At 39.6% G+C, this 18281-nt stretch overlaps 2 protein-coding genes across 2 annotated transcripts in view; both read left to right on the forward strand.

The window, feature by feature from the left end:
- Positions 1-4162: 4162 nt before the first annotated feature.
- On the forward strand, positions 4163-10262 carry rpsa (ribosomal protein SA). Its single transcript, XM_039824166.1, has 8 exons — positions 4163-4279; positions 5856-6025; positions 6181-6299; positions 7641-7886; positions 8526-8654; positions 9216-9375; positions 10004-10027; positions 10119-10262. The coding sequence occupies exons 2-8, from the start codon at positions 5893-5895 to the stop codon at positions 10211-10213; spliced, it is 906 nt and encodes a 301-aa protein (XP_039680100.1). The 5' UTR covers positions 4163-4279; positions 5856-5892; the 3' UTR covers positions 10214-10262.
- Positions 10263-14683: 4421 nt separating this feature from the next.
- ubn2b (ubinuclein 2b) overlaps positions 14684-18281 on the forward strand; it is a 28922-nt gene continuing 25324 nt past the window's right edge. The window contains 2 exon segments of the mRNA XM_039824167.1: positions 14684-15352; positions 17480-17611. Of these exon segments, the coding sequence (XP_039680101.1) occupies positions 15020-15352; positions 17480-17611 (465 nt within the window). The 5' untranslated portion in view covers positions 14684-15019.

Genomic DNA, 18281 nt, shown 5'->3' on the forward strand with positions numbered 1-18281 from the left:
ATAGCTTAGCGCGGGGGCTAATGGATCCGAGTGTCTCTTAACATTACCCCACTAATATCGCCGAAATGATACCAAAACGTCTACAGTAGTACAAATAGGTTATGCACCAAAAAATTATTAAAGTTGTAAGTAATCCAGAAGTTTATGTAAATAACGCTTGCCTGCTGGCTTCTGCTCTCTGCTGCTGCTGTGAGACGAGTGCTTAGGGACATCTACAGATTACAACACCGAAAAGAGATGCAACAAAAATATTTATTAATTAAACTTATTTTTTAAAGTAAGTGTTGTAGTATAACTATCAGGAGACAAGTTATAATTGAGGTAAGTTTGGAGACATTATCTTATTTAATCATTAAATGAATAAACGTTTTTGTTGCATCTCTTTTCGGTGTTGTAATTTATAGATGTCCCTAAGCACTCTTACTGCCCGGTAGTAACAGCAGCAGCAGCAGAGAGCAGAAGCCAGCAGGCAAGTGTTATTTACAAAAACTTCTGGTGTACTTACAAACTTTACAATCCATCGTTTTATGAGTGCATAACCTATTTGTACTACTGTAGACGTTTGGTATCATTTCGGGCATTATTAGTGGGGTAATGTTAAGAGACACTTCGGATCCATTAGCCCCTGCGCTAAGCTATTCAGCTGATAACGCTACGCTACGCAACTCTCCCAATGTTAGACCCAGGTGAAAAAAGCTTCTGGGGGGGTGTTTGGCTCGAGGTCATGGTGCAAAGGACCCTAGGGTGAAATTACTCCAAACCATCACTTTAAGCAGCTGTAGTCGGCATTCAGAAATGTCAACAGATGAGGTCATCAGCTCACACGGGGCAACAAGCGCACGTTAACACAGGCGCGCACCTACATAATAAGCTGTTTTATATTTAAAATGTTAAATGCCTTCTAAATATCTGTCCCGACTCGGCCCGGCCTGACGGGCTCGGCTCGGGTATCCAACCTCTAGTTCCCGGGTAGTTTTAGTCCCGCACGAATGGGGCTTCAGTGAGTATTTGTACCTTTTTAGACTTGGATTCCTGTCTTGTTTTTGTTTTTTTTCTTGCATGTGTACGTCAGACTAGACAAACACGCAGATAGCTGAAAAAGAGTACAGATAGCACGCCACTTGGCTTAAGAAAGTCTGCGTGTATGTTTACGTTAAGTCATGATGTCATGTTGTCTTAAATGCCTTTCCAATAACACAATGTTACTTACAGTCTGTAAAACTAAACGATATGTGCGTGTAGTATTTACTCAGTACATTCATCTGCCTTAAAATGTAATATTTGTCTTGATATTTGTCCAAAGTGTACTTTTAATGCAAAGATGTTTACCATTGTTCTACCTTTTTAAGGACCTTTTAAGAAAATAAAGCACTCTACGATACATCTGTGTGGAACATGAATCCTGAAGTACCCATTTTATCAGTTTAAGTCATCCGAAGAAAACACATTTTTCGATGCAGGTGCGTTGTAAAATATCACAATAGACGTGAGAAAAGGAAGATCCTGCACTCTGCTCTTGTTATAGCATCACCATTTATTGAAGAAACTTCACATTTTGACCCCTCTGGACCTTCTTCAGGAGTATTTTCTAAATACTGGCCTGTTTTTGGCTAGCTGTAGACATGAAAGGGGAGAGAGAGGGAATGACATGTAGCAAAGGGCTTGGGTTGGAGTTGAACCTGTGGCCGCTGCATTGAGGAGTGAACCTCTATATATGGGCGCGCACTCTACCGGGTGAGCTACCCAGGCGCCCCTAAATCCTAAAGAATCTTTGGGGTAACCTGTCATTCCCCCCTCTCTCTCCCCTTTCATGTCTCCACCTGTACTATATAAAATCCTAAAATGGCCCTAAAAATAATCTTAAAAAAATATGTAATCTCCCAAAAAACTTAAGTTCAAGTAGCTGAACTGCATGACATGTTACTTTGCTAAATTGAACATATTATAAAACAATGGCTGTGGTTCAGCTGTGACGTTTAACTATCACCAGCCAGAGATTAGAAAGACATGTTGCTCAGCACATTTGCAGCAGACGGCGAAAGACTTCTTATCACAGCGCTGCGAGACGGAGATAAGCAGCACAGGGACAGAACATCAAATAGGAAATAAGGACTAGGAGTGTAGGATTGTCAGACTAACGTTAAGACATTACGTTAATCATTCATTAAAGGTCCGCTACTTAGCCCTTGTGTTGTCTTTGGGTCAAATTTGACCCGTTTTCAAAGTTTTTTATATCAGAAATGTGGGTTTCTTTCAACCCAAAATAACTTGGATGCATGTATGTTTGTTGTATGGAACCCATGCTACATGTACATCCATACATCCATGTTCTACACAGGTAACATCCACTGAATTTTGGTTGATTTATTTAATTTCATGGCATTTGAAAAAAATTTTTTAAATGGTTTCAAAACAGCATCAAACTGACCAAACTTTGACATAAACCAGTCTGTGATCCACTCAACCTCCTCTGATCTTAACTATTCTATTAGTCAAAATAATTCATAATATCTGCTTTTTTTCAAACTCAAAAATTAGGTATAATGTCATTTAAAGTAGGTTTATTTACCATGAATTAAAAAAAGCGTTGAAAAGAGGGACAAAAACGTAAAAAAGCGTCAAAAGCATAGAAAAGCAACACAAATGTCAGAAAAAGTTCCAAAAAAAAGAGCGCATTTTTCAATTTTGACCCAGAATGACGACGGTTAAGACAACACAAGGGTTAAAGAAATATATGCTTACTAAACTTTATAGACTGATTCTTCTTGATTTGGTTTTTGACTCCAAATATTGTGTTTGCAGTTCATCAGATGAACCCCATGAATAATGAATAAAAGAAAGTTTTGACTCAATAATCTTTGTCTTTTAAACTTTATATGACAGTACCTCTCATCTGTGCCACAATTTTCAACATTATGACACTTGAATTGTGTGTTTGTGTTGATTTTACTATGTTTAAGGGAATTCAATTTTAATTTATGTTTATGAGTTTGGATTTAAATATTCTAACAAAAAACTACACATGACATAAAATATAACCTAACTTTAAATAAGATAATCTTAAAAGCCAAGAGAGAGAGAGAGAGAGACCTGGCTGGCACCCTTTGACCAAATAATACAACTTTATAAAAGTATACAAAAGTCAAACTGTCACAAGCTTGATAACCAAATAATCGTTTTGAGTCATTTGTTATATAAAAAAGTGAACATTCTCTGATTGCAGCCCTAATCATCTGATATGGGATTTGGTGTGAATTTGTGACAGAATGATAGACCATATTTGAAAGCATAGTAAATCAGCTATGAGCTACTTTATAGTAGCCTAGTTTAAGAAAGGTTTTTTTGAATGCTCTGGAGGGAATTGTATATGTAGAGTGTGATCTAGACCTACTCTGTCTGTAAAGTGTCCTGAGATGACGCTGTTATGATTTGACATAGGCTACATCAAATTGAATTGAATGGCCACTGATTAAAAATGACTTTATGTGTGTTGAAAACCTGGACTTTCCCCAGAAAGCAACTCCAAAAACATGTTTGACATACCACTGTGTGACTCATCAGCCCTCTGCTTCTTTTTGAGCCTTACTTGTAGCCTCTAATGTCCTTGGCACTCATCCAAAAACTAAGTTTTAAATCAACACATCATTCCCACTTAACCTAAAGCTACCTATGTGTCTGTTCAGACTCCCACCATGATGTCCTTCAGCTGTATTGACGTACAGTATATAGTGCTCTGAAATGACAGAATAATCATAGACTTTCTCCACATAAGACCATAGCCTGTATAATAGCATAAGACACGTTTTTTATAAATTATTTCTCAACTCGTTGTGAAATTGTGTACATATTATGTTCGCTTGGCCTGGAACTCTTTATCTCTAGCAAATATAGTTGCAACACAGGTCAGTCCTTCACCGAGAAGTCGGCGTCTCGGCATTGTCTTAATATGGTCTTTCCATCGCCATTGTCTTAATATGGGATACCCTGTCTGCGCATGCGCAACTCACATCTGCACTCGACTCACATCGGGTAGTGACCATGGATGTATTAAGATACCCATCCCATCCGAGCCGTGGCGGTCCGAGCTGTGCTTACCTCAGCTCTGTTCCCATCGTGGCACACGACACCACCTAGTGGCCAACTCACAGAACTACACCCGCCCCGTTCACAACAACCAACCAATCACAGGCTTGGAAATGTGGTATTTATAGTACGTCATTTCCTCCCAGCGCCCTCTTTTTCACCGTCTGGTCAGATTTCCATACGGCGTTGTTTCGTGGTGAGTTTTCAACCGTCGTATTTTTTAATAATAAACCTTTAAATGACGCCAACAAGTTTCAGTAATGACGGACTGCTAATAAAGCACGCCACAGGACAGTACAACACCCACCTATCGCGTCTTTGTCTTAAATTATCCCAAAGTAGAAAATGCTAACGTCCCAAGCTAACATGTTAGCCGGTGACACGCGCTCACCTCGTAGTGTCCCCCTCGCGCCTGACTCAAAATACATATCAGGCATTCTAGCTAGTTGCAGCTTAATTTACCAAAGTATCTGCCATTAGATATGAACGGATGAGATGAAATGTGTGTGCACGCGGGTTTTATCGTGGTTTTGCGCGTTTAAAGGCCTTCTAAAAACAAGGAAACTAGAATTTGAAGGAAGAGTAATATACGTCATCGGTGCCAAGCGTGTAGCGAACTGTATAATTATATATATATATATATATATATATATATATATATATATATATATATATATATATATATATTTATTTTTTTATTATAGAGTTACTTACTATCATTAACTAACCAACCATCACTGGTTGAGCTGTTGCTAATATTTTGAGTGCTAACTTTAGCTAGCTGTCTCCGTAATGTGTTTCTGTTGTCAGGAAGTGGCGCTAATCACCAAACGTTATAAGCCGGCACTAAAACGCGTAACGTGGTTTAATGTACCTAAACAACGATCAGTGATCACCAAATTTCTCTCTCATATTGCTCCTCATAACGACTGAAAACTGACAAAAAAATCCAACCCACAATCCAATTATTTTGGACGTTATCTGACATTAAGAGTTTCTGCTTTATTAGAGCCTATTGTAAGGAAAAAGCTCAACGTGGTTTAATATACCTAAACAGATCCCCAAATGTAAGAACGTCCATAATAATTGGACTTTGAGTTTGTTTTTTGTTAAGTTTTTTTTGTGGTTGAGGAGCAATATGAGAGAAATTTGGTAATCCTTGTTTAGGTACATTAAACCACGTTAAGCGTGAAGAAGAAAACGTTAATATGAGAACTTCTATAATAGCGGAAAGGTTTAAGTGTTTAAAAAAAAAAAGGGACAAAAAAAATTTGGTGATGGGTTTTTTTAAAAAAAAAACCCTCTTTTTTTTTTTAAAAAAATTAAAAAAAAAAAAATTATTTTTTTTTTTTTTTTTTTAAGTAAAAACACCAACCCCGAACAGCTGCCATAAAAAAAAAAAAAAACACCAACCTCCTAAAAAAAAAAAAAAAAAAAAAAAGAACAAAAAAAAAAAAAAAAAAAAACCCCCTTTTTTCTTTAAAAAAAAAAAAAAAAAAAAAAAAAAAAAAAAAAAAAAAAAAAAAAAAAAAAAAAAAAAAAAAAAAAAAAAAAAAAAAAAAAAAAAAAAAAAAAAAAAAAAAAAAAAAAAAAAAAAAAAAAAAAAAAAAAAAAAAAAAAAAAAAAAAAAAAAAAAAAAAAAAAAAAAAAAAAAAAAAACAAAAAAACAACTAATCTAAATAACAAAAAAAAAAAAAAAAAAAAAAAAAAAAAAAAAAAAAAAAAAAAAAAAAAAAAAAAAAAAATATTAATGTTTTGATCCTTTTTGCCAGCTCTCCCATCACTCGTAACGCAGGGAAAGTGGTCACGATGTCCGGAGGTCTGGATGTCCTTCAAATGAAGGAGGAGGATGTGCTGAAGTTTCTGGCAGCAGGAACTCATCTGGGAGGCACCAACTTGGACTTCCAGGTGGAGCAGTACGTCTACAAGAGAAAAAGTGACGGTGAGTGGTGGAAGAGAGCCTGTTACATGATGAGAGACAGTAAAAACCTTCTTTTTAAGGTTCTCTGCTGCACTGTAACTACACTCTTTCGGGTTAAGCATGTCTATAAAGTTAGAATTTCTCTTTATGCTCTGTGGTTCTCTCTTTATCACCAGGTGTGTACATCATCAACCTAAAGAAGACCTGGGAGAAGCTGTTGTTGGCTGCCAGGGCCATCGTCGCCATCGAAAACCCAGCTGATGTGTGCGTCATCTCCTCCAGGAACACTGGACAGGTACAGCAAAACACGCATGTCTTATTATCCTAAAAAGTGAAGAAAAGGTAGCACATCTCAAGTTCCCAAGAGGCTTTGTGCCGAATGTGTCAGCGTTTATTGTGCTCCTGCACATTGCCTGCGTGGCGTGAGCGTGGCCTTTCTGTTGCGTGGCGGCTTAGTGGCGTTTTGTCTTTGCACACCAGAAATGTGTGTCTGTGTGCTAGCCGCTGCTAGCCTTGTCTGTACACATGTATGTTTCCCATTGATAAAATGAGAACTAGAAAAGTCACATGATTTTGATCACCCTTGTTCAACATATGGGTTGAGAGTTGTGGGATTTTACTGCACTCAAGCAGTAGTATACTTCATGTCAAACATAAATATATAATTTGATTACAGCACAGACAGTGTCGGCAGTATTGAGAATATTGTGTATTGACGAGGAGTGTCACGATTTTGATTTTTTTAAATCAATCGTGACACCCCTAGTATTGTCAGGTGCAATATTTGAAATCGATAAAAAAAAGTTTTTATTATATTTATATCTGCGTTTATGTCAAAACCTCGATACTTTCAAACATCAAAATGTCATTTATTAAATGTTTTCGTGTCAAAATGACATATAAACATCTTTTCCTATTCTATTTTGCCTGGAAACGCTTCCAACACACTTATAGGCGTCTGTTTTATTTCTAGCATGCACGTGTTTTTGAGACGTGCGTGTCACGCATGCAGTGTGCACGCTCTAACCTGTTACCATGGAGCCCAAATAAAAACTGACACGCCACGCAGCCAGTGTGAAGGAGCTATAACTAAATAAGTGAAAGTATATTGTCCTCAACTTGGGAACCTGGGATGTACCACATGTTCTTTAGTTTTTGGATAATGTCTGTTGGTTTTTGGGTTTAGCACTCAAATTGAGAATCTACATTGTTGAAGCGCAACTTTGTTTTTTTCCCAACTTAATTGTTGCACTTCTGTGATTGCCTCCTTTACACTGTGGGACATTAGTACAGTAACTGTGATATGCACACCATTAAAGCCGGGCACCGATGTCGGTGTTCAGGTGTCGGAAGTGTGCGAGATTGAGCCGGCCGGGTTTTCGCTAACACCATTAGGACTGCTGTCCCATGATTGGGGTTTGATAGTGACCTGAGCCACAGTTCAACACATGTGTACATATGTTTATTGTATGTCATACCTGTCTTAATCTGTTTTAGCTGTTTGTAGTCTTTGACAGGTTTTAAACTTATTTAATGTGTTTTATGTAAAGCATTTTGAATCGCCTTGTTGCAGACATGTGCTTTACAAACAGCTGCCTTGCTTTGGAGTATAACTTGTTCTCTCTGCCCACTTTAGAGAGCAGTGCTGAAGTTTGCCTCTGCCACTGGTGCCACCACCTTCCACGGTCGGTTCACCCCTGGTACATTCACCAATCAGATCCAGGCAGCTTTCAGGGAGCCCCGTCTCCTGATCGTGACAGACCCCCGTGCTGACCATCAGCCCCTGACTGAGGCTTCCTACGTCAACATCCCCACCATTGCCCTGTGCAACACTGACTCCCCACTCGGCTATGTGGACATTGCCATCCCCTGTAACAATAAGGTAAGACCAACTAAATCAAGAGCAATCGTATATTGCCAGTAAATCTTTGCAACTTGCACACCGTTAGAGCCCGGCGCTGTCCTGTCTGTGCGGTGCGGGGTGTAGGACGTGTGCTAAATAAAAAATGCTTGACCTTTTTTAAACTCCTTTCTCTGAACCACGCAGGGAGATGGAGGTTGAGGTCTTGCCACAAAGTGTCAAAACTGTTTTGTAGATATTTCAGGAGTCTTAAATTTCTCTTTTTCTGGGATTAAATATACTGCAACGCTTTAAATATTTGACAAAATAACACATAAGCTAAGGTGAAACTAAATTATTAAATTAATTTGCTAGTTTCATAGCATGAGAGTTCTTACTGCGACAAATAATTTATTCATCCCACCTCACCAAGATATTGTGTATTATATACTTTTATTTAATTCAGGGAATGTTACTTGGTAAATATTTTATCAGGCTTTAAATGCATACAGATTTTAGATTATATAGCAGTGAAGTTGGCATTACATTTCATCCTAGGTGGTATTAAAAATGTCTTAAATTGAACTTGGAGAACCCTGGGGATACCCTGATCTCCATGCAACTGAATATTTAACATGCAACGCTGCAGTTATCCATAGCCAACCTGTTCCTGTGTTTCAGGGTCACCACTCTGTGGGTCTGATGTGGTGGATGTTGGCCAGGGAGGTTCTCAGGATGAGGGGAACCATCTCCAGGGAGCACCCATGGGAGGTCATGCCAGATCTGTACTTCTACAGGGACCCTGAAGAGGTAAGACAAATGCAGTGCACCTTGAGATAAATGTCCAAAGGCTTGCGGTTGCTGTATATGAAGTTACACAATGACCAGGGGAAGTAAAACACCACATCAGTTAATCAGATGGAACAACCGAAAGGGCTTTAAATCATATTTTTCCGATAGTTTTCATTTGATCAGTTTTTTGGGTGGCAGCACATTATGCCGATGCAACGTTTCATGAAGTTTGGTGCAAGTTTGAGATAAAATATAGATTAAAATTTGATTAATTGCACAGCCCCAAATGAGGGTACCTTGACATTGTATGCAGTCAAACAAATTGGATAGAAACAACTAAGTTAATTCTTGCAATTACATTTGATAGTTTTATTTTTTTTTTAAAGGCCTCCTTTCAGTATGAGCTTTAGCACCTATGATACTGTCCATGATGTGAACATGACATTGTAAATTAATTGTCATTATTTGATAAACAACTTGCACAGGAGCCTGTAGAAACAGTTTTCAGTCAAGTACAAATTGACATTGAACCCTAGACCAGTAGGTCTGCCCACTCTAATGCGCTCATTTTGAATGCAGATTGAGAAGGAGGAGCAGGCTGCTGCCGAGAAGGCTGTCGGAAAGGAGGAGTTCCAGGGTGAATGGAGCGCTCCTGCTGCGGAGTTCACCCAGCCTGAGGTCGCTGATTGGTCTGAGGGTGTTGCTGTGCCATCTGTGCCCATCCAACAGTTCCCTACAGGTAAGATGACAAGTTTACTTTTGATCTAGAACTGGGTATCATTCAAAGGTTTTTAATACTGTAACTTTGATACGGTTCCTCAACGATGCCTTTTTTTCTATTTAATACAAATTTTGTAGATTTAATTTTAACACTGATACAATATTTATTTTTCCAGCTCCTTTACGTCTATGACTGCGTAGTTAAGGATGTTTGGTGTTTAAGCCCTCAACATCGCCTTCCAGGCAGCGCAGCAATGGTTATGTTTAGGGTTAAGGTTAGTTGGAAGGTGACATTGGAGGCTTAAAACACCATTGAGTGTAGTTAAGCCTTTAAAAATACAACGCACTGTTGAGCCCCGTCTGTGCATAACGCAGTTTACACACAAAGACGTAGACAGCCAATCACAAGCATTATTAGATCTCGGTAGAAGCATGCTGCATGCTTATTGGTTCACTGAAGTGGATGAGATATACTCTTAGGTATTGAATGACGAGGCATTTTTCGATACTCTGACTTTCGAGACCATTCTTTTCGGTACCTTAAGTATTGAACTTTGGGAACCCAGCCCTGTGTGGACCAAACTTTCATCAAAACTGCCATTTAATGTTTGTTCTTTGACCCTAAACTGTGTTTTACTCTGTTTCAGCTGCTGCAGCTGTAACAAAGACAGGTAAATATAATTAATTTCAAAAATGTATATATTTATGTTTTTTTAAATGTAATTACTGAATGCTAAATGTTTTTATTTGTTCCCCCTGCAGAGGACTGGAGCACTCAGCCGGCCACAGAGGACTGGTCCACCGCTCCCACCGCCCAGGCATCTGACTGGGGAGGCGCTGCTGCTGATTGGTCTTAAATCATTGACTATGGCGACAATAAAACGGTGTTTTCACACTTTGACTTTGTTTATCTGTTTTATCATTTATTTGACATTCACTGAAAGTGGCTATTAGCTGGATCAAGGGTGTAACATTGGTTAGGGTTCAGATCTCCACTTTTGAGCAAAATTGAAAGTTTGAGTGTCAAAACACTTCATTTTCTGGTGAATTTTTCTGCAACAATTTGTGCCTTTTTTTTCTGCATAAAGTCATGGTGCAAATTTATTTATGTAAAGGAAATTTATAATAGGTTTTTGGGTTGGGAGGTTGCACTGGCCAGTTTTTATTGCAGGGTTGTAACCCTCCCCTGCTTATGGCTTAATGTCAACTGCAGCAGAAGGTGATCTGATAAAGTGAGGGAAACTGAATATGAATAGCTTATTTGCTTAACAAAGCATGACCATTTGTGTAAAGATGCGATTGACAAAAACATGTCGCACAATGACTTGCAGGATTCATAACCGAAAAAGGAATAGGCTTATTTTGGTTAATCTTATACAATCCATGAAATAACCCAGAATATTGGCAAGAAAATGAAATGAATTTCAAGCTAGTCACTTTTGGATTCATTTTACTCTTTAATCCTTAAGTATTTAACATTAAGGATTCCCACAACTGAAACAGATCTGTATTTTATACATGTATTTATACATCTATATAATACAGTAAAAGATGCTTGACTTGAATACAGAAAGCTTTTATTTCTAACTCATATTTCAACTTTAAAGTCACACTGGGGAAAATGAATACTGAGTAGACATTACAGCAGTCAGCGCAAATCCAATATCACTGATACTCATAAGGGGATTAATTGTGTGAAAGTGTTTGGGTTAAGGTAAGGATGACCACCAATGAATAAATACATTAGCATGTTTTTTATTTAACCAGGAAGAGCCTCATTGAGATTAAAAATCTCTTTTTCAAGAGTGTCCTGGCCAAGACAGGCAGCAGTACAAACATACACACACACAAAATACACAACAAAAATAAAACTGAAACAGCAAATCCCTCAAAGTCACCCACCATCCTAAACACATCAGTCAAAAACATCTGCAGCCAGATGTGGCTGCCTCCGAGTCAATCAACACCCTCTTACAAGCGACCAATGAGAGCAGCTCATTAAGTGTCATGGGTTTCTGTAACTTGTTCCAGGTAGAGGGAGCAGCAAACCTTTTCCCAGCTCAGTTCTAACCTTTGGAACAGACCGAAGGAAAAGATCCTTTTTGGGTGGTGATGGCGCATTGGATATGACACATGCCTTTGGTGTGGGAGATCTGGGTTCAATTCCCATTGCGATACATCAACCAATATATGTCCCTGAGCAAGACACTTAACCGCTAGTTGCTCCAGAGGTGTGCGGCCTCTGACATAGTCGCTTTGGATAAAAGCATCAGCTGAATGACATGTAATTAAATGTAATATAATCCTGGGAATAAAGATTGTAAGTCCGGTACTATTTACACTGATATAGGTCAGAAGGTAGGATGGAAGTAGACCTAAAATAGCCTTGTATAGGAAGATATGCCAGTGTTGAAGTCTCCGTGTTGATAGAGAAGGCCATCCAACACGTTTATACAGTTGGTGAGTGAGGGCTTTAAAACCAGTGATGAACCAGATCCATGGTATACAGTGTCCAGTGCAGGGGTCACCAACCTTTTCTAAACTGAGAGCTACTTCATGGGTATTGAGTCATACGAAGGGCTACCAGTTTGATACACTCTTCTGAAATAACAAATTTGCTTTTTGCCTTTAGTTATATATGATTATTAATGATTAATGATACTCATCTATGTGAAGACACTGGTCATGTTAATGATCTCTCACAATAATTATCAACAATGACTTAACGAGGTGGGAAACAGATAATATCAATATTCAATTTTCATTTTTAGAACAGGCCTGAGGGCCAGTCATGTGGTCCTTAGGGGGCTACCATGTTGGTGACCCCTGGTCCTGCGTACACTTTGACATGAAGCATGCATGTATATGGTAATGGTTTAGTAAGAACTACATTATTTATACCAGTGGGATATGTAAATGATGTGACTGGGTGCTCAGTACAGGGGAAAGGAGATGCAGGCATGACAGCTGTGCTTTCTATGTCAAGGTACTTTATTTTTAATTGTTTTCTTATTGCAGTTCAACATGGACATGACAGGTTGTTCATTTCAAGGAGACAATCTTACATTGAACATATGTAGGCCACATGCGTCAAACTCAAGGCCCGCGGGTGAAATCTGGCCCCTGGCAGATTTTAATCCGGCCCCCATATCAATTTAGGTTCACAATAAATTTTGGGCCCTCCTAGTTTTTGTAGCTTTTTCAACATTTATTTTTGTGTTTTTTGGCGCATGTTCTGACATTCTTTTGGCGCGTTTTTTCTTTGGCTTTTTTGGGCGGCTTTTTGTCAACCACTGTGACTGTAAGTGAGAAGGCTATATGAGATACATCTATATAATACAGTAAAAGATGCTTGACTTTTTCGATGAAACAAAAGCATTTGAATAAACTGAATATGTCTGGCCCTTGATGTGAATTTTGAAATTGAGTTTGACCCCCCTGATGTATGCCGAGGCCAACAGCAACATATGCATTACGTCTAAGGTAAAACAAATTACAACAGCGATGTTCTTTTTACGTAAGCTTAACTACTTTCAGGTGGACCGTATTATTTTAGAATTGTTTTACAAAACAGTCCCTCAGAGCCTATTGTCCTTTGGCTTAGTCTGCGTATTTGCGAATATGCGCAAACAAGACCAAGATCAGTGTTGCCAACTCCTCAGTAAGGAAAGTCGCTATTGGCTGTCCTAAAAGTCGCTAGAAGTCGCTAGATGACGTCATACGCTCATTTGCATACAGCTTAGTGGTTGTGTCAGCAAGGTAGATAGAAAAAAAAATAGAAATCTTTAGCCAAATAATCACAAATTCAATACAGGAATTTATTTTACCTTATAATTATTACTTAGGTAGCCTATCTTTGAAGTGAAAAAAGAAAAAGAAAAAAAGAAATTCTACAATGGGATGGAGAAAGATTGATAAATAATTCTCAAAAAGATTGATAAATAATTCTCAAAAAAGGCTGGGTTGCCCAGGGCCAGGCCAGCTCAGCGGCGACTTTCTCCCGTCACGTCCCGCTGTCTCTCCTACCTACAGCGGCACCCGCACGCTGTCCCTTCTTCTCCCCTTTCTACCTGCATGCGCGCACTGTGCTGCTGCACAATGTGCACATGAGGAGAGAGCCCAGAGGGGAGGGGCTGCTCCTCTGCTCCTCTGTCACAGAACAGAAGAGAGGTGAATGTTTTGGCGGCTACAGGGGAGAAATACCTTGCGTGCTCGCTGGACAATACTGGCGACTTTTTCTACCTAAAGTCGCCAGATTTGTCGCTAGTCGCTTTTGTGAAAAAAAGTCGCTAAGGGGGTCTGAAAAGTCGCTAAATCTAGCGACAAAGTCGCTAAGTTGGCAACACTGACCAAGATAAATTGCAGCGTTTGGTAAAGACAGCGAGCAAAATTATTGGATGTAGTCAGATGTCAGTCACTCAGCTATGGTCAGATCTTGTCGTGAGTAAGGCTGAGCAGATACTTGAGGATACTACCCACCCCTTTTATATATATTTTATATATATATATATATATATATATATATAGGAGATTCCAACTCAGCAATCGTGGCAACTGTAGGCTGCTGCAAAGGTCAATTAAAACCAAAAGGTTTAGCGTGTCATTTGTCCCCTCTGCTATTAGACCTTTAAATGAAAGACCCAAGACAAGATCATGAATTATATTGTCCACTCTTGCAACACTGGGTTTTTCTTTTATTGTTTTTAATTAATTGGTTTGTTGCCTTAGGCCTATGTGTTTCAAGCCTGCTACTGATCGATTGGTTGATCGATTGATTGATTGATTGAAGTGTAAGTGGGGGAAAGGCTGGGAGTTGTGTTCATACCTAACTATGTATTCCTAAATGGGGGGGTGGGTACCTACGTATATGCCTGTGTATCTTAGATGTGCTGCACTTTGACCAAACTAATTTCCCAACTCTGGGATAATAAAATATACTTTGAACAGAATCTGTGCTCAGTGTAGTACAGATAAACGAAAAGTCAACAATAAGTCAGATTTAAATTCCTTGTATTTGTTCACGGCTTATTGGCCATTAAAGCTGATTCTGAATATGTCCTCGGAGTTCATTACAAAGTTGAAGTTCACTCACAGCTCTTTATCTTTAGGTGGGAAATGTAATGGTTTCTTTTACGGATTTTACAAACACATCACCGGTCTAATTCCTAACTGTAGTAGACAGTAGCGATGCGTTCAAGGGTCCGGACATCCCGCCTGTAAAGAACAATCATCTCCTCCACATTCGCGCGCGTGTGTGTGTCAGGTGGGCGTGTTCCAGCTCAGCCATTGGACGAACGCTGTCCCTTTTCCTCCCCGGCTTCCGCTTTCTTTTCATACGCACGCCCAGCCACTGAATAATGATAATAATGATCAAGATGGCTACTACAGAATCCTCCTTGCGGTAGCTAACAGCGGCTACATGGAAGCGCTTAAAACGGCTATTTCTCACTGTTTAAGTCCTTCGTAGGTGACGGGGGCTCCGCCAGGGATTATACTATATGGATTAATACGGGCTGGAAGGAGATACAAGTCATCGCGCACTCATTCTGAGGAAGATAGCTAGCTAGCAGAGCTACTAGCTAGCTCCACTTGTCGACCATCTCCTGGTTTAGCTAGCTGCCCGTTTCGCGTGCCCAGCCGTTGGACGTAGACCGTTAAAATAAATGGCAGAGCCGAGGAAAGTGCCGTTCGTCACCATCTCGTCCTTCAGCACCTCGCCGCCGAGCTCGGAGTCCAGCAAGAAACGCCGCCGCGAAGACGAGGCCGTTGTCGACCTCACTTTTGGGAAAGATGGAGGTGGAAGTGCCGCGGCGGTCGGGTCAGGAGGTGGCAGCGGCGGCGGTTGTTTGTTTGGGAACGTTAACCCGAAAGGAGGCGATGCAGAGACCGAGGATGGGAAGCCAACCGTCCGCCTCAACCTCCCGCTAGCCGAGCCGAATGATCGGGGATCCTCCGAGTTCAACTACGGCGAGCTGGTCAACACAACTCTCACTCAGGTTAGTTAGGAGAGAGGAGACACACACACACACACAGTAGGCACCATGATGTGAACAGGAGCGGCCTAACCTGGCATCACTTCACAAGTAGTGCTGCATTGTTTGCTTTGTGAGGCTGTGATGTCACTCTTAAATATGTTGTGCACAAGTGGTGTTAACAAGCCAGTTAGCCTGTGAATAACTGTTGTTGTTGGTGTTGTTGTTGTTGTTGTTGTTGTTGTTGTTGTTGTTGTTGTTATTAGGGCTGTGCTCAATTGAAGAAATTCTTAGTCGACTAACACTCATTCAATTGTATCGACTAATCGATTAGTTGATTTAATCGACAGATCTGTAAATCTGAGTTTCTCGCAAAGAGTCATGCAAAAGCACCACTTTAATTCTTGTGTTTAACAGATGTGCTGGTACGTTTCTTGGAAATAAGTAATTCAGCATGAAAAAAGCATAAAACATGACTAAAGAAATCTAAGTTGACTAAGACCAAAATGACTGATTAATCGACTAAAAGGGAGCAGCCCTAATTATTATGCTCAATATTATATATTTATTATCAGAATCGTTTTTTATTGGCCAAGTATACTCCCATACACAAGGAATTTGACTTTGGTAGGTGTTAACTCTCTATACATTCAACAAATAGACATGTAGTAGTAAACATTCAGTAGACAAATAGTAATATAGACGCATACTATACAGTAGAGACAACAATATACATATAGGCACATATCAACATAATATACAATAATACAAATAAGACGTAATATCAAGACAAGTATACATGGAGTGGGATGTAAAGTGCATAACCCTGGGCCAAAGTCTGGACAGTTTAGGAGAGAGTAGAGACACACAGTAGGCACCGCGATGTGAATCAGAATGAGATTTATTGTCAAAGTAAGTCTTTCACTTGCCTTGGTGTGTTTGGTGCTTACAATAAACATGTAAAAAAAGGGAATAAACAATATAGCAAATAACTGCAATAGTCAAAAACATCAATAAAGTTACAATAGAATAGAAATATTGCAATAAAAAATATGTCAAAGTCTATAACGTGTACAATATAACTGTTTTTAGGAAGGAAAAGAAGGCAGTATGGTTGTGCAAAAGTTCCCAGTTTACACAATATGCCAGTGGTCAGGGATAAGAGAGTCCAGGATGTGTGTTAATGTACCGTGTAGTGACTGTTGGTGGGGATTAAGAGTCTGCCAGTGGGGGTCCCGGGACATGTTGAGGAGTCCAGCTGCAGCCAGGAAGAAACTGTTGTGGCGTGAGGTTTTGGTCCTGATGGACCGCAGCCTCCTGCCAGAGGGGAGGGCAGGGGAGGGCAGGCAGGCAGCTTTATTTGTATAGCACATTTCAGCAACGGGGCAATTCAGAAGTTCTTTACAATAAACACCAAAGAGCAGTTAAAAACAACCCAAAAAAATCTGAAACGGATAAAATGCAAGAATACAAGTTACAGTGCAGTATAAGAAATGAACAATTATTTAAAGATAGGTCTTCAGCCTTGATTTAAAAGAACTTAGAGTTGCGGGAGACCTGCAGTTTTCTGAGAGTTTGTTCCAGATATGTGGAGCATGAAAACTGAACGCTGCTCCTCCCCCCCTGTTTAGTTCTGACTCTGGGGATGGAAAACGTGTCCCAGATGACCTGAGAGGTCTTAGTGTAGCAGTAGCAGCAGATCAGACATGTATTCATAAGGGGTTCATAAAGTTTGTGTCTGAGGTGATACAACAATCTTTCCTACCTGTATCAGGAGGAGGAGAGCGGGAGAACAGCAGGGGCCTAACCTGGCATCACTGAGGCCGAGATGTCACTTAAATATGTTAATATAATAACATAATATGTTATTATAATATGTTAATTGTGGGGTGGGGTAAGAAGGCAGTGACCCAGTAAACAATAGGGCTGGGTATCGCAAATTCCCATTCACAAGTCCCGAACTGATTAAATTTCCGAGCCGATATCAATAAGGTTAGGAACATTTCAGTTACACATTTAGCTTTGATATAAAAGATTGTCAGAGAAGACAAAGATATCCTTTTTAATTGATTGAGAATTGATTTCTTTAACCCAGCCCTACTTCCTCCCATTTCATTCCTTTGCCATTTATCTTCCCCCCCCCCTCCTCAGGTAAAGCATGCAGCAGGTTCAACAGTCCCTAAAGGCCTCGCCCCCCCTCTGGACCCCAGCGACCCCTTTGCTGACGACGACAGGGAGCGACGGGAGGTAGAAGAGCTGGCCAAGAAGTTTGAGAACAAATATGTGAGTGTTAGAGTCTCAAGATTGATACATGCATCGTTACAGCCTTAACGGGGTGGATGTTGTGCATGCAGAAAGATGTCTAGTGTGTATATTAGGGCTTTGACTTTTGCCCAAAAATCATATTCAAAGTTTGTTTGTTTATTAATATTAATATTTGAATATATTTGAATATTTACTAATAATATTTTGACCATTAAATGCCTTCAGTAAGACCTATATTGTTATCAAACTTAAGTTTTTTTATTTATTTTTTTATTACAAGTCAGACCCTGGATTTAACACAAACGCTATACTTTCGACAGGAAGTTCAGAGCTTTCACCGTAGCCTACGTAAGTGGTCTGATGTTAATACCTGGGCCGGCCAGCCTTCTTTGGGAATTAGGGGGGAACGCAACGCTACCGAGCCACGGCCGAGAGACGTGCATCGCCGCGTCGTGTAGTTACATTTTTAAACACACGAAAAAGCCTCAGAATCTGAACTGAAAACAACGTTTACAAGCAAACACATTTACAAAAAATAATGCCCGTAACCGGTTCGAATATTAAGGGCTGCCTAATATTCTTTCGAATATCATATTTTTTTAAATATTCGAATAACGAAGTTCGGAGTCAAAGCCCTAGTGTGTGTGTGTATGTATGTATGTATGTATGTATGTGTGTATATATATAT

Source organism: Perca fluviatilis, chromosome 15 (assembly GCF_010015445.1).
Source record: "Perca fluviatilis chromosome 15, GENO_Pfluv_1.0, whole genome shotgun sequence".
Lineage (NCBI taxonomy): Eukaryota > Metazoa > Chordata > Actinopteri > Perciformes > Percidae > Perca > Perca fluviatilis.

What these genes read in the sequence shown, in the direction of transcription:
- rpsa (XM_039824166.1), top strand. Translation starts at nt 5,893, where the DNA reads ATGTCCGGAGGTCTGGATGTCCTTCAAATGAAGGAGGAGGATGTGCTG. An exon ending in CCTCCAGGAACACTGGACAG is followed by an intron (nt 6,300 to 7,640) that starts GTACAGCAAAAC and finishes TGCCCACTTTAG; the next exon opens with AGAGCAGTGCTGAAGTTTGC. An exon ending in TGCAGCTGTAACAAAGACAG is followed by an intron (nt 10,028 to 10,118) that starts GTAAATATAATT and finishes TTCCCCCTGCAG; the next exon opens with AGGACTGGAGCACTCAGCCG.